This window comes from Amphiura filiformis, chromosome 7 (assembly GCF_039555335.1).
Source record: "Amphiura filiformis chromosome 7, Afil_fr2py, whole genome shotgun sequence".
In the NCBI taxonomy this organism is placed as follows: Eukaryota; Metazoa; Echinodermata; class Ophiuroidea; order Amphilepidida; family Amphiuridae; genus Amphiura; species Amphiura filiformis.
The window spans coordinates 57,780,599-57,798,053 of record NC_092634.1 but is presented as its reverse complement, the minus strand read 5'-3'; the positions used below and the strand labels follow the sequence as shown (position 1 = coordinate 57,798,053).

The 17,455-nt window shown below is 36.9% G+C and overlaps 1 protein-coding gene across 1 annotated transcript; it reads right to left on the bottom strand.

Annotated features, from left to right (window-relative positions):
• Positions 1–1,069: 1,069 nt before the first annotated feature.
• On the bottom strand, positions 1,070–16,442 carry LOC140157387 (triosephosphate isomerase-like). Its single transcript, XM_072180567.1, is given in 7 exon segments — positions 1,070–5,362; positions 5,365–5,427; positions 6,239–6,326; positions 7,746–7,834; positions 10,381–10,513; positions 10,853–11,061; positions 16,230–16,442. Coding segments are annotated over 7 exon segments (750 nt in total). The 5' UTR covers positions 16,345–16,442; the 3' UTR covers positions 1,070–5,309.
• Positions 16,443–17,455: the final 1,013 nt, after the last annotated feature.

Here is a 17,455-nt window from a genome sequence, read left to right as displayed (position 1 = left end):
GTATAAACAAATAAAAATATTTTTTTGTATTAACACAAAATGTGATTTGCCAAGGATTTGTAAATAATAAATGTTTCATAAAGAACTTTTTATCTTTGTCCTCATTTTCATTTGTAAATACTTATGAAACAGGCACCAATTGAATGAAAGTTAATTACATAATATTTGGATGTGCCCCAAATGCTGTAGTTAGGTTACTCGTATTCTTTGCTTTCCAATCTTGGCAATGGCGTAGTCAGGTTTTCGGATCGGGGAGCACAACTTGTAAATGTACCGTCAGAAATGTTATTTGCCGACGGAAGTTGTGAATAGTTGACCCAATTTCTTTTTGTCTAATGCGGCCCTCAAGAATAAAAAAAAGCGGGGGTGTTGGAGAGCAAAATTTTCCAATAATATTGTTCACGCTTTTACATTTTAATACCTAATAGCATTCAATTCCGCAACATCAGCAGGCAAGCAAAAAGGGAAGGGTCACATCCAATATTGATATAAAATTGGATAGGTTGAGCCCATATTTTACAACTCATAGCGAGACCAATAAATATTGGGCGTGAAGCATCCATTTTATCATTATTATGTTTTGGATCCAATATTTTCACACACTTGGATTCATCAAAACATAATAATGGAAGTATTTGGGCTACATTTTTTCATTATTTCTTCACTCTGCATAAGCAGTGCAAACTAATTTGTCTCTTGAGATATCTTCTTTAGTTGATTCTTTTTTACCGTTTTCCATTGATTTATCAATGATTTGCTTTGCCTGGGGCAGAACATGATTTGGCATAAAGCTGAATTTATACTCTATCGCTCTTTTTGTTGTGTTGGGAAAAGCGCGCTACCTCATTGGTCAAATACCAAACACTCAGCGCTCGGCGATGGAGTATAAATTCAGCTCAATGCTGGTTGCTGGATCATTTTTCACAACTGCAAAACACAGTATGTTAACTACTTTTTTCTTGCTTCCCATTTGATTTTTCTCACTTCATATTTCCTTTTCAACAGAATATAAACATTAAAGTCCTAAACCTTGTGCATCATCTGAAAATAATATGACAACAGACCAATATCATGGTAACTACCAATAGACATTTATTTGAAATCTATTTCTTCATCACAACAATCCACTTACATTTAATGTAAAAAGAGAATTAAAATCACTTGATTATGCAATGCAAACCAAACTTAAAAATGTTTTTGCAAGAACAGGCTGGAGTTGATATTGGAAGGGTGGTGGGTGTCCTGTGAAAATGCCCCAACCAGCTATCTATGGCGATCTCTTTCAGTCGGCATTATCTGCTAGATTTCAGCTGTTAATGCCTAGTTGTCATAAAAAACACATAAAAATTACAAACAAATCTTAGTTAGGTTGGCCTATGGTGTACAATACAAATAGTGACTTCTCTATATTTGGGACATGGTCAAAATTAAAGGCCCTTAGTAATCTCAAAACCATGGCTCCGATTCTGCCTCTCATAGCGGTTGATATTTGTTTACTATTATACTTTTCTAGACATCAGAATCCTGAGCGCTTGCACTCAATCACAGGTGTTGCACTGGTTGGAAAAAGTGAAAAGGAAAGAAACAAATTCTGGCACCAATATTTTATCAAATTCTCCAATAAACAAGTGCAAGCTCAAGATCCTGATGTCGGGAGGTGAGACAAAGTTGCATGTTGCTGATAAATTTTGACCATGATAGCACCATATCTGTTGCATGTATACATTATTCGCCCCTATGTGGAAATGATGTCAACGTGTTAAAGTAGCTGTTTCGCTCGCGCATCTATGCGGCTTCTTTAATATATAGCGTTTGCATGTGTACACCAGTGATTTCAGCAAACGCTAGCGACATCAACGCCACATCAGGGTGAAAAATGGTATAGTGGCTATAACTTTTCACATTTGTAAATGATATCAAGTACAACTTTACTATATTTTGGCCTTGAAGGGTATCTTTATGGCAGGGAATACTGGGGAAATCATGCAATGGGAAGAAATATCTTTCTTACTATTTGCTTTTCTTCAAGGGAAACAGTAAAACTGATTAAAAGTGGGATTTTCATGCTATAATGCTTACTGTTTAAAAATCCCCTTCAAAACTACACACAAATTGTGTCTTTTATTATGCTGTTATACCAATTAACACGCATATTGGATAAGTCCATATAATTGCAGAGAAATGTTGTAGATTCATTTTGGGAATATTCTACTCCAAAAATCATGACACAACCAACAGATTTCTAATGTTTGGGTAACAACAAGAACATAACTTGTCATAATTCATGACAATTGTAGATGTGTATCAATCAATCACCCTCTAGGCTAAAGACAAGTCCTAAATAAAGATACATATTGAAAGCTTATCATCATAAGACTTGACCAGTCTAGGGGCTATGAAATTGTGAAACCATTATATATACTAAACTGACGTACTAGTCACAACTAAAACCGAGATAATATATCAAAATTTCTTCACCTGAACACCAATATTTTACATAACAAATGCCAAGTACCGGTAAATAAAAAGGGATATACAATGACAGTATTACTTCAAACTAGCTCATGAATTGCGACAAAGTTTACTGTTCTATCATGTGACCTGCACCCATGAAATGAGCATGTTTGAACACACCCGTATGTATTTACATTGGTATATCCTTTGTGAATGGGGACGGTATGGAATACAGAGTACTGCACAAAGTACTTCCCATTCACAAAGAACATACCACTACAACAAAGACAAGGGACTGGTATATCGATATGCCTGAGCGAACTGCATACAACCACCACACTGTTCAACAGCCTTATTCTGATGTGGTGGGAGTTTTAAAAGCATGGGTCCTAAGCAAAATATGATGCATACGCATACTACCAGGCAAAAAACAATGGAAATTGTGGTGATCCATGCAAATACTGCCAGGCAATGACATCAGAAGTCAACTCATCTATACAAGTGTCTTCAAACAATTTTACAAAGAACAGCCAACTCAACAGTTGGAATGTTTCGAAACTCCCAAATTGCAACTCGTTTGGTGGGAGCAGGTCACATACCGTAAAACCCTGTCTACAAGCATATAGTGTGCTTCTGATGAAAGCTACATTAATCCAGTCGCCATTATGGAGTTTGAGCAAATAAATTACGGATCCACGCATATAGTATTATTTTAAGACCGATCTATTGTATTGGTATATTAACGCTTGCTTCAATTAATTAAGCTTTTATAAAAAACACTATATATGCTTGTAGACGGGGTTTTACGGTATTACATTGAAATGACCCATAGTATGAGTCATTATCATTGCACAATCAAATTTTCCCCACTGGAGCACATCCCTATATTATAAATAACAAATGGTACAACAATTACACTTCATTCAGATGCTGTTTTTGCAATATCTTGTTTTTGAAATTCTGAAATAAAAATTAATTTCAGTTTTATACCATCATGAAAATGAGAACTTCCCATCATTTTCAACATTTAAAAAAATTGTATGCATTTTGATGTTCTCAATCAGTAGTTTTACTGCAAGCTCTTTGTACATGCCATCTCAACATGATTACATACATAGTAGTATTGGTAACATAGTGTAGTTTAATGTGTTTTCACACCTTTTCACAGTTTATGGCAAGATAATTCTTGTGATATGAAACCTATTGAAAGGATATTGTCTTTATGTAAATGTTACGTAAAACTTCAACATACATTAACATGGAAACTAATACATGGATGGACACTGTTCATTTTGATACAGTCTGTATAGGCGAGTTTTATTTGTGTTTCTTTCCACATCCTACTTCTTTAAAAAAAACATTATTGTATAATAATCTGCATTGCATTGGCCTATCACTTTTGGCCTCACTGATATCAAAATTAATCCCTCAGTGGGATTGCTATACATGTTATTACTCTCAACTAAGATGATCTAATCCCCAGCGGCAGAGTTCATCAACCTCCATTCAATAAGCATAGCTCAAATTTTGACCGCAACTTGTGAAGCATTAATCCACACAATCAACAGTCATATAACTTTGCATAATAAACTGAAATATTTACGAGAACCCATTAAGATCCTTGCAAATTTGTTGAGGATAATCTTTGTGAAAATAGAGTCACGGATTCTTGCAGAATTTCTGACTCTGGACTAGCATGTTGGGGCAATACCTCTGGTCCTGACAGATGTGCATGGTTGGGATTGCATTACTCACTCACTCACTCACTGCCAGACAGAGGAATACTGTTTACCGACTCAATTATTCTTTACTTACAGCTCCCACAGGCTTTTGCCACGAAAAAAACATTTTTGATCATCTAATTATAAATACTTGATTTCATTTAAATATTATAACCTCTCTTCATAGAAGAGGCATAAAACTACACAAAAGTACATCACATGCAAATACAGGTATTTATCTAAGATGGTCACTATTATATTAAGCAAAGGTATTAGTCCCTCAACACTAATAGCATGCAGATTTCTCTAAAAATAAAGGTCCATGTATGAAATACTCCAAGTCTATGGATCCAGTATTTACCCAATTTCAATAGCATAGGGATCATTGTCATGGTAACCAAGTATATTTAGCATTCTCTTATTACCGATTAAAGATCCAAAACATGTCAACTATTTCTCATCCCAAATCAGTAGCTATTACTGTTGAGATGCATCCCAAGAACCACTGACCTAAGACTTGACATTTTAGACAACTACTGCCACTTGCATTGACTCCAATGTTGATATTTCAATGTCATCAGGTTAAAGGCATTATCATGCATAATTGATGTACAAGTGACCTAACTGGCAATATAGTGTGCATCAAAACATGACGTGTATACAGTTGTTGTAACACATATTTCACTATAATATTCCTGAAATTTTAAGAAAAACAGGTGCAGGTTCAGTTTTGTTTCACTTTGGCAGACCTGAATACTGGGATCAAATGGTATGAAATTGACAAATTGTTGCCTATTAATTTGTGGATGCATAGAATATGCGAATGTCGAGTTGATTAAATCATCTGCATTTTTAAGAATCAGAGCACAATTTGATTGGTTGATACCCAGGAATACTCATGTACAATCCCTCTATCCCTACAATGCTCAAGCCACCAGTTTTAATACAAAGAAGACTATCATTTTATTTCCTTTGGGACAGTGTCAGAGTCTAGTGGTTATCTAGCTGTGTCCAGTGACCCAACACTGCATTATTCATAAGATGATGTCACATCTTTGGCACACAGAAATAAAAAGGTAAATATAAAGTTTATGATAAAATTCTAACATGATATTGAATTGCTAACAACAGAATTTACACCCGTGCCTTGATGATAGCTGAAAATTCTGGCTTGAGTGAAGCGCCCCTACTAGAAATCCGTCAGCGTCTGCTTGGCCTGCGAGTTCTTTGCAATTAGCTGCAGAGACTGAGCCTGTTAACACAACAAAAAAGAAAGCAAGCATGTGTTAGTTTGCATTGTTTTCAGGAAGTTTCACCAAAGTAGAAATGAGCACGTTCATGTTTATTGAGGAATAGCTACAACCAATGTGCACAATTGAATTCTTCTACCACTTCTCTTTAAAAGCTCATTTCTATACAGTGTTCATTTAACATTAACCAGAAATGACATTATCAATGTAATTTGCATGTTATATGCAGTAACACAGCCTGCTCATATTTTTTATTCCACTGTGTTTTTCAGTGTAAAATAGTGCACCAATCGACCTGCCAAAGTTTGAAGCAATTTGTGTAATTTTGCTCCTTTACGATATGAACATTGATATGATACACAAACCTCCAACTTTCTAAATTCCAGAATCGGTCTCAATTATTCATGTGCTCGGGTTAGAAAACATGTTTGTGTTAATGTTTTCTTATCAGAAACTAGTCTCTGAATATTTCTACTTTAAAGAACTGGGGCCAGAGCACTGATGAACACCTCATCATTGCTGGATGCAGATGTTTTGACTGACTTTGAACTTTTGCCATGTTCAAGGATTATGCCTGACATAGCATTATTTATTTTGCAGCATGTCTCTGAATCAGTGGAAGAAACTCTACTTGAAAGTTGAAACCTTATTAATCAATTTTGTTTTATAAATGCATTTTGATATATTTGGAACCTTAATAATGCATTTTGATTGGCTGATTCTCATCAAGATGACCATCTGTGGAATCGTCACGTAATGGTGAACAGATCACTTTATATTACACCATGTTAGAATCATCTAGCCTTTTCTTACCTCCATAGATAATGCGTACACTCTTCGCTACCGCAGGGGAAACATTTTCTGACAACCATTGACGCAGTCTGCAGTGGACTTCCTGGGCCTAGGATGAAAGAGAGATCAAACCAAATAATTATGATAAAAGGAGTCAAACCTGCAGGTTTTTTTTACAGGATGGAGTGCCCATCTCTCTTTCATTAGTGATTAGGCCAGACTTTAGTTCACTGTGAATGTTGCTGTGTGGGGGGATCACCACACTTCCTCCACAGCTAGTCTATTACCTTCACAGCATTTAAAAATGCCAGTACCCATTTATACACCTGGGTGGAGAGGAGTAATCGAGATAAGGTGCCATATTCAAGGGCACGACACAGTGGCATCAGTGTGGCTTGAACCCGCAATCCAACCTTACTATTATTAGTCGGAGCCCGTTCTGCTAGGCCACAGTGCTCCCTCCATACTCGGCCACCATGCTCCAACCATATTATAATAAATTTTTTTTTATGATTGAATAAATTCAGCAAAATCTGGATTTAAGGGTGGTCTGAACCCTGGAATTATGGAAACTTTCGGGCCTCATAACTGCTAAATTATAAGTCTAAAGAATATAAAAGTATACATTTTTAGAATGGAAATGACTTGATGAATTCATCTGTGAGGTCTAATTTGGTCTAAATTAGGTCTAAATTTTTTCGCGCAACGTAACAAAAAATTGTTTAGCCAAACAATTTTTGTTATTAATTTTAAAAACTAGATAAAAATATCTAGGGACCGTTTTTTCATTTTTTTGAATTTTGACCAACTTCACCATATGTTTGAAATTTGGGCGAAAATCAGGCTTTGTTATGATTTTTTTGAAAATTTTGCATTTTTTGACCATTTTTGGTGCAAATTTCTCAAAGTTGGTCAAAATAAAAAAAAAATAAAAAAGCAGTCCCTAGATATTTTTATCTAGTTTTTAAAATTAATAAAAAATTTTTTGGCCAAACAATTTTTTTTTGTTACGTTCTATGAAAAAATTTGGGCCAAAAACCTGTTTTTGTGATTTTCTCCAAAAATGAGCATTTAGGCCCAAATTGGACCTCACAGATGAATTCATCAAGTCATTTCCATTCTAAAAATGTATACTTTTATATTCTTTAGACCAATAATTTAGCAGTTATGAAGCCTGAAAGTTTCCATAATTCCAGGGTTAAGACCAACCTTACCCCGAGTTTTGTGGTTTGGGGAGCATGAATCAGATTTTGGGAATTTGGGATTTTTTTGCTGTATGGATGTAAAATCAGCTTTTTGTGGGGCAATAGATGATTAATTATAATTGTGAGCAAAGTGAGCGGGAAAAAATGACACATTTTAGGTAAATTTAGGGATCAGTTGAAGAATAACCACCTGCCCCATTATCCCTTCTTGAAGTTTTTTTTTCTGCATGAAAAGCGAATCAGCATTGAAATTGCATGCAGGACCTAGATTGCAGAGATCTTCAATTAGTTATTTCCATTGGCCATTTGTCAGGACTACCTACCTGTGCTGGTGAAGCTGTCTTTCCTGTACCAATAGCCCAGACTGGTTCATAGGCAAGAACTACATTTTCCCAATTACCACCAATGTTATCTGTGAAAAGAGCAGAAATTAATAGTATCATTCTAAAGAAGGGTGAAAATAAAAGAGATTGAACTAAGGGCCACTTTGGCAAAAAAGTTGCTCCTGGTTCACAGAGATTTGGAGTGAACCAGGGGCCACTTGGATGAACCTGGGCCATTTCCAATCACCAAGGTGCTGCATGAGTTAAATAAGCATTAGTAATGACTAGTTGCATTGAATTATATATTTTTTTTTTTTTTTTCAGGGGCCAGTTTCATGAGAGAAGTGTCCCCTGATCAACTAAAGTTGAGATGGAACCCGGGGCCATTTCAGAGTTTCTGGGGGCCAAATGGCTCCTGTTTCCTACTTTTTTCACCCTTGGAAAACAGACCCATAAGTCTTACATGCATATCATGCAAAATTATGGAACATGTAATCTTGTCCCACACAGCCAAACACTTGGCTAAGCACAAGATAATCATAGACGAACAGCACGGTTTTCGTGAAAAGTTGTCCTGTGAAACACAACTAATCCAAGCCACTCAAGACTGGTCTGAGGTACTAAATCGGGCAGCCAAGTCGATGTCTTGCTACTTGATTTTAGCAAGGCATTTGACAAGGTGCCCCACCAGCAAATCTGCAAACAAAACTCCGTCATTATGGCATCACGGGCAAGACATTGGGTTGGATCCAAGACTTCTTGACAGGGAGAGAGCAGAGTGTTGTAGTGAACGGTTGTCAATCAAAATGGAGCCCGGTCCGGTCTTGAGTCCCTCAAAGCTCAGTACTTGGGCCGACTCTCTTCCTTGTTTATATAAATGACATTGTGTCTGACGTAAATTCAACACTGCGGCTTTTTGCTGACGACAGCATACTATATAGGGAGATCAAAAGCACCAAGGACCAATCTATTCTTCAAGATGATCTGAGTTAAGTTTTTCAATGGGCCGACACATGGAAGATGTCCTTTAACGCAACCAAATGCCAGTCACTTTCCATAACACGCATAAGACAGCCATTTTCCTACACATACCAGGTTGATGGGCACCACATTGAGGAAACAAACAGCTATAAATACCTTGGAGTCACCATCACCAAAAAAACCCTTGACCGGAAGCAGCACATTAATACCGTTTCTGCCAGCGCACATAGCACCCTTGGCGTATTGAGACGAAATCTCTCATCATGCCCGGCAGATGTTAAATCTCGTGCATACCAAGCCCTTGTAAGACCAAAGCTTGAGTACTCCTCTGCCGCATGGAATCCCTTCTCATCTGACCAGATAAATAAGATCGAAGCAGTGCAGCGTCAAGCGGCTTAGATTTGTTCTAAATAATTACAACAGAACGGCTAGTGTTTCCGACATGCTTCTCAAACTGGAATGGGACTCACTTGCCACACGGAGACTATTACATCAATGCTCCATGTTTTACAAAATCCATCATAGCCTGGTGAATATTACCTTCCCCCCTTGTGTCATACCATCCATTCGGTAAGGAAGAGCCAGTAACAGCGTGAGCCACCAGAATATCCACTCCAGAGTAAACGTATACCGCTACTCCTATTATGTCCGCACCATTCCTATATGGAATAGACTTCCAACCATGGCTGTTTCAGCACCCTCAGTTCGCCAGATCCAAAGCTTGGCTCTACCAGTCCTGAGTGAGATGCTACCAACAGCCACCCTCCAGTAGCTGTAGATGTCCAGTTTTTTACTCACACCCGTTGTGTATATTGTGAGCACCAAGTGAGCACCTACGCACAGCACAGATTCCTCCTACGTCAAGCTTCTGTTTATTGGAGTGTATCATATCAAGTCAAGTATCAAGTCAAAAGTACCGCTGTCAGAGCAAAGCATAAATGGAACTGAACTAAAGCCAACTTACCTATTACGTATTATAAAATAAATGAGGAGTGAAATAATACCTGTGGGATTAAACCAGTGCACAAGAGATATTTAGTGCCACCAAGCTCTGATTGATAGCTGGTTACTCTTACAGCCCAGAATACATGTGGGTTTAGCGGTGCGACAAGTAGCTCAAAGTTTACAGCAGCAGATCGAATTTGCCACAGTGCAGTATTTTTCCTTTTGATTCAGATATAATCCCACCACACTTTTTACGATTTTTGAACTAAAAATATATAGTGGCACTATAATCGGGTGACCGTGTTACTTGGATTTCATGGTATAGAGCTTTCAATCCTCAACATTTCATGTGACTATATGCCTTTAGAGAGTGTAGTATTGAAGTGCACACTAAATACAACTTACACCAGTTACGTTATAAATGTGCAAAATTTATTGGGTGCATCATAAAACTGTACATAATAAAGTCGTCAGCTTCAAAAAAGGGAATCATTTGGACAAAAATGACATGAATCAGCATGCACATATTTGGTATTTCACACTATTTTGGCCCATGATTGGAGTGAATTTTGGTTTTCTTTTCCTTTACCTTCCCCATTTTTTCCTTTTTTTTTGTCAGAAGACTAGGCACTTTTCTCTTCCATTTTTGTCAGGAGTACTCTTTCCCCCTGCCCCCAACTACGCCACTGCACATTTAACATTGACTTACCTGCAAAGAATTTGGTTTGCTTAAACACAACCTCCTCTGTCAAGTTAGCATCGCGTTCTTCCAACTTCTCCCCGATGCATGCAATCACCTTGAGGCCTTCACTCAGGGCGTGAGCTGTCTTCTGACCAATAAGCTACAAAAGGCAATGAAACATGCATGTCTAAAAATGGATTTCTGATCAATTCTGATATATATAAACCATTTGACCCTGAATCTACATAACTGTAGTGTATACAACAGATATGCCACAGCGTTGCTACAAAAGTTCCTGAACTTTTGCAATGTTTTTTTGATGGCAGGGGTCTAGGGGCTTGCCTTAGGGCCGGGGGGAGGGGGGGGGAGTAGTAAATGTGCCTATGTGTAACTAACAAATCAACAAATAATATGAGCCTCCATTACTTCATGTTATTTATTTTACTTGGCCTAACATAACATAGGAACCTTTCCCAGATCTCTACACTTGTGAACTCACTTCATCGCTCTCTCCAAACACGTGCCTCCTTTCAGAGTGACCTAAGATGACCCATCCAATACCCAGATCTTTGATCATCGCTGGACTGATTTCACCTGTGAATGCACCATTGGCTACATTGTGGCAGTTCTGTGCTGCTACGGCGACTGTTCGGGGCAAGCGTTCCTGGCAGTAACTCAAGTATGGATATGGCGGTGCTACCACTACATCTGGAAATTAATCAATCACAAAAAATATGTCCATTATTTGGTATGTATGTACGACTAAGTTAACATAACATTAAAGGTCCGTAACCCGATCGACAGCATCATCCACCCCCGATTTTTTTCCTTGTTGATGAGGTTTTGGTATCACATAATAGATACTATTTTTCTCATTACTATCCTGAAATTTGACGCTCCAAGTCGATGTTTTTCGGAGAAATCATGAAACAGCGGTTTTTACAGGCTACCATTTTGTAAATAATAAAAATTGCTTCGGATTTCTGGGCAGGGAATTAATTGCGAATCATCAGTCTCCTCAACAGCTACTTTGATTTCGTGTCATACACATTCTGTGAAAAAAGCGAACAACACTAACTGCTGAGGAGATGGTGCGCCGTATTTAGTTATAAAAATTCCACGATGGACGTAGTGGGCTGAATAGCTCAATTGGTTAGCGCATTCTCGTTACCAAGAGGTACCGGTTCAAAACCGGTATCGGAAGATTTTTTCCTCTCCATTTTAACCCAAACTTTTTTATATTCATTTGAAATGTACATATTACAAGGGGAAATATATTTTGTTTCCTTTTTTTCTGAAACGGTACGAAAAAAACCCCAAATATTTTCCGTTCAATACGGGCGGGCATTGTACAGCATGTCAGCATTCGTCATTACGAACGGAATTGTTGTTGCTTGCCTGCCCAGAATGCAATTCACGTATACCAAGGTATTGGATTATTCACATTTACGCTGAAAATGCTCTCGTTTTTTCACAAAGCAGCATAAAGGGGGCGTAATTTGATATTATTATGTAATTTTAAAGACAATCCATATCCAAAACCAATAGGGTTACCCCTTTAAGGTGGTACTACACCCCTTGATAAATTTGTGACTCTTTTTTGCATTTTTCACAAAAAATGATAACACACAAAATGTATGCATTGCATACCGTATCATCAAGGGCAAGGAATCCAGTTACTATACTGGAATTTCAGTGACTCAAGACAAGCGGTACGTTATTTATGATAAGAAAAGAGGTACCGCTAGAATGTACCACATTTCTTAAAACATATTTAATGAACCACTTTTCTAGAATCACTGAAATTTCAGTGAAGTAATTGGATTCCTTGCCCCTAATAGTATAACATACATAAAACTTTTGTTACCAGTGTGTAGTTTGTATTGCAAACCAATGACGATACCATTCCGGTGTCGTCTTATCTTGTACATGTGAGCCCAGCACTATATGTTTTGATCAAGATACTTTTTACCCAGGCGAATTTGAACAAATATTACCAAAGTTACAGCAATTTTTTCATCGCTGTTTCGAGTCAGTTTTGCAGCTCGGAACTCGGGATTGCAAAATCTAAGTAAATTACGGGCAGAGTAATGGGAGAGAACACAGACCTTTTCGAGCATCATTATTTTTGAATTGTATGTCCAAAGTATATAAAACTATACATTTTTGGAAAGGAAATGAGTCAAGGAATCCCATGGTGACGTCAGATTTGTTCAAAAATCTCGAGTTTTGAAAAAATCACAAAATGCACTTTTTACCCCAATTTTTTGTGACAACTTTTAAAAAATCCGTTCGGAGTAAAAAAAAAATTAGTTAGTTTTTCATGGAGAAGAGACATGAACTTAGGGAAGGTTTTTTATTTTTTTGAAATTGCGTCTTTTTTTGAAATATTGCAATTTTGTCACTCTATTAAGCTAAAAATTGCACATTTTCTCAATTGAAAAAATGAGAAAACCTTCCCTAGACTTTGATGTGCTCTTAACGATAGTGCAAAAGGTTTACCTTTTGCTTGCATATTTTTCGAGTTATCTGTCAAAAAAATGTCAAAATTATGCACAAAACGTCCTTATATTTTAAAACGGCAAGACTTTCACGCTTGTAAAAGCTGTATCTGGTGTATGGTCTAAATATGCATCTTTTGCACCAATGAATCTATAATGTCTGTTTTAGTGCGCCTAAATCCAAAAAATAATAAAAAAAATCTAAGTGGATTTTTACTGCAAATTTTGTTTTGTTTACATCACATTTGCTGGCGTTAACAATATACCGAATGCGCCTTTTGACTGCGTTGGACATACTGCGCCAGAATCGCTGCGATGTAATCACAATATTTCAGCATTCGCGCATTGCCGACTCATTATTTCCCGCCAATTTACTGAGCTGTCTTGAGCCATGTGACTTTTTAGAGTTGAAAAGAGTGAAATAAATCAAGCAAAAATACAAGTAAATATTAGGAAGTTGTATTTTTATCAGTTTCAAGTGAAAGAATACATCTTAGTGTTGATAAATATCAAGAAATCTCAAATTTGGGTGTGGACGAATGTGTCTCCCCTTACTCTGGCCTTAAACTGTCGAAATTTGATTGCTTCCTATCAAATAAGGAGGTTTTTTCAGCAATCGGGTAGGCTATGTTTATAGCATAAAGTTGAGAGTCATATTTTCCTTTGGGGCCGAATTTAGCAACAAGCACTACCAGGAAGTGATTAAGGGGGAATAATACCCTGATTTTCATCAGTACCTCTCTTCTTTTTTTCTTGCAAATTTATGAAGTACATTATATGTTCATCACCTCATGTCCTGAACTAATAAAATATATCTACATACAAAGTGTTTTTAAACCATTTTAGTAAGTCATTTTAGCCCTATATATTTTTTGTTTACTGTATCCTAGTAACTCAGATGCGTGTTTCATAACAAACCATAATTTATTCTATTCAACATGTTCAAGTAGGGTACATGAATAGAATACATTAAATCCTTTGTTATACTCTCTATAGAAAATCAAGTGGTGCATGCAAAATATATAACACTGAATGAATTAAATAAACACTTACACAATGGATGCATAGTCATTAGTCAATTTAATACTATAATGTGTTGTTAGGAGAAGAAAAGGCTATTAGGTCACCGTATGTCAAGTATAGGTCAATTGGTTCAGGTCAAATTTAAGCATCAATTTTGAATACGGTACACATGTGAGAGTCTGTGATATCATAATGAGGCATAATTTTGATATTCTGTCTTTAACTGGATATATATCGAGAAGTGCAAGGTGGATATATACTAATACCTTGGGATGTAAATGGTGAGTACAATTTAGAATGCCTAGTTGAGATGGATTTCACAAATAAATATAAAATAGTTACCAAATCATAAAAGTTAAGCTTACGGAAAACTACCCAATATGGTGGTATAGGTGACAAGAAATACAATTTTTTTCAACATTGCTGTAGTATGGTTGTATTAACCTGTTACCTGTGGCTTAATTAAGTTTCAGTGAAATAATGTCGCAAGTTAAAAATACAAAATATAGCTCAATAAGCATTTTAACCAGTTCCTTTTTTGATAGTTGTGGAGCACCAAGTTCATGAGACATGAAGTCATAAAAGAAATCAGGAACCACTTATTCCCATTTTACATATCAACTTTATTTCCCTTATGTGTTAGCAACACATATCCAAAATTTTAATGAAATCTGTTGATAGTAAGCTTTCCAAAATGAAGTGAATTTAAATCATCAGTGATGTACCACCTTTTGGCTTCTACTTTTAAAAGCATAGCTACGTTGATACCGATGCCACCAATAAAACGAGAAGATTTGCCCCTTCATTTTGCATACCACTTTGTCCAATTTTTTTTTGTAATTTGTTCACAAAATGCAAAAAAATGCAAAAAAAATCAATGGGTGTAGACCGTAGTACCCCCTTAAGCACGATCGATATATGCATGGATCAAATGGTTGCGGACGATTATTCAATGGTAAAACGTATGGTGTGCGCCATTGTGCATGTGGGCGAAGCTCATTAGCTATGGCTATGCAAACGTCAATCTGCGCTAGCCCGAAACATCATGGCCCTGTTCCTTCCTCACTAGGGCCATGAGTGCCATACGTACGTAAAAACACGGCACCGGGAAATCACGTCGCTGTGATGACGTCACACTGACGGCATCTATTTAGGAAGAATTCAAAACATAGTGACGATAACAGTCACAAGTCTGGTCTTTTACATCCTCAAATGTGCTCAAAATTTACGAACATGCACCAAATATGTTTTGTTCAAGTCTCATCTTCATGTGTGGAATGGTAGGAAGTGGTATTTATGAGAAAAAGTGGTATTTTATGTGTACCCTAGACCAGATATGCTCAGGAGCCTCAGACCTTCGTACGGAGGACAGTGGAAATCGTAGTCACGGAGGTGCGAGTACCTCGGGCTAAATCTGCGCATGCCCAGACTGCTGATCGAAATTATGTACACTGTCAATGGAGCAGTTTTGTATGTGTACCCATTAAATTTGGTGCCCTGTGGCCTGTTAATGAACGACATATATGTAGGTATGCCAGGTGAATTCAAATTTGCCATCAAACTGCATCATTTTATATATCAAATTAAAGCACTTGAGTAAAGAAAGCCAACACTGAAAACCTTTTTGTCATAGCACTTTCCGTAGCAAAGTTACATCTTGTCAAAGATTGACTTTCATCAAAAAGATTCTCCTAGCAAAATTCCCCAAAACAGCATTACGGGGTGTTTCTAGATCTTAGTCTCATGACGATAGCACCTTTTTTTTTTTTTTTTTTTATCAAAATCTCTCTGAAATTCCATGTGCGAGTCTCTCACCCTCATCACCAAAAAAAATCATATATTTGGGTCAAGTGAAGTATAGACAACATATTTATGAAGGTTTCCTTCTTAAAAAGCTTCTTTTTAATTTCAATGTAAATTTGTATTGCCGGTTTAGGCCATTTTGACTGACTAACAAATGTGTTAACCGAGGTTTCCCTGTGATACCTAATATATGTGGAACTTCAAGAGCGCCGCTATGCGCCAACTGCATGAACTTTAATAGCCTTTTGTTCAGGGGTGCTAGAGCTCAGATTAAAATCTGAATTCAGATTTTTTGATCTTGTTGAATTGATTTTTATCTCTTTGTTTTTCTACACTTCCTCTGTACAAAAGTATAGGAGCTTTCCACATTTCAGACTTTTTAACTGTGGTCACTCACAACCCTATACATATAATTATTGCACCACCCCTTAGACATGTTAGAAGTCTAAACAGCATGAATAGAACTAGCTACATGAGCAGGTAGACGAATTCAACAACCTTGCAAGCTTGACATTTACCCCGAACGAACGTGCGTGCAGAAAATAATACCTGTATCAGCTGGAACTTCTGAATTTGAGAGGTTCTGAATGATTCCATCAATCTTTGCCTTACTACCGTTCATCTTCCAGTTACCACCAACGAAAAACCTCTTGTCAGATGCCATTTTGCAGTCTTTTTGCGCTTCCCTTTTCAGCTAAAATAATGCTGTACAAACCAGTTTCCTCCTGCACGTACTGCAATGGTTATAGACTCTTACAAAGTCTGAAAATAAATGCAAAAAATAATCGGATATACTGTAATGAAATTCAATACATTTAACGACTGTACTATAGACTAACAAGACCCCCGGGCAGCATCATTCCAGAACTATGACTTCCAAAAATGTATAATTTATAGAGTTGAGGCCGGGAGTTGAGGCTAAATTTGTTAAACGCCATAATTGGTCAAAAGTTACATGCTGTTGATGTTGGTGGTCAAATTATCTCCTGGAAAAAAAATCCGAAATTTTTATCAGTTATCAATATTTTTTTTTTATAGGCCTATTATATTTTCAGATTTGGTGGGCCAAAAAGTCGGGAATTCCAAACAAAATAAGCTAAAAAATCCTGGCATAACTGGCAAAATCCTATGGGGGGCAGGGGGAGGGCCTTTTATTTCTGGAATATAGCCCAATACCAAACGCTGAGAATGTTTCCAGGCGGCATTTCCAGTTTGAATAGAGAAATTGTCAAAATAAAGGAAAACATAAAGAAAGTTGTAATTGGCTCTATGATAATTTTATTTTTTAGTGATGATTGGCTCTATAATTATAGGGTATTCACTTTTGAGTGATAGGCCTAAGTGTTGTCTGAAGCTGTCAACCAGTAGGCCTATAAAGTTAGGGAGAAGGTACGGGTGAATTGAATGATACTGAATGCATGAGGGGCGGATGTTCCCAAATGTGGACCTTAACCTCAATAAAATCACTTGCGTGCACTTTTCATTAATTCCCTATGCCGAGGGAGAAAAAACTGGTGTGAGGGAGAAAAGACATCATACAAAGCAATCAGCAGCCGCCATGTCATACATTCATATAAGCCAACTTTACCACACCATGGGTACTTTCCCTATCAAATAAAGAAAAATGAGGAAAACAACATAATTATGTTAAGGTTATTTAATTGTCCATTTTTTTCAAATGCTGCATATATATTGAGCTTGTTGTTTTTCTCAGCAATAAAAATTGTTTTGTATATTCAACTTTTACATTCATTTTAATTAAAGCAAAGAAAGGC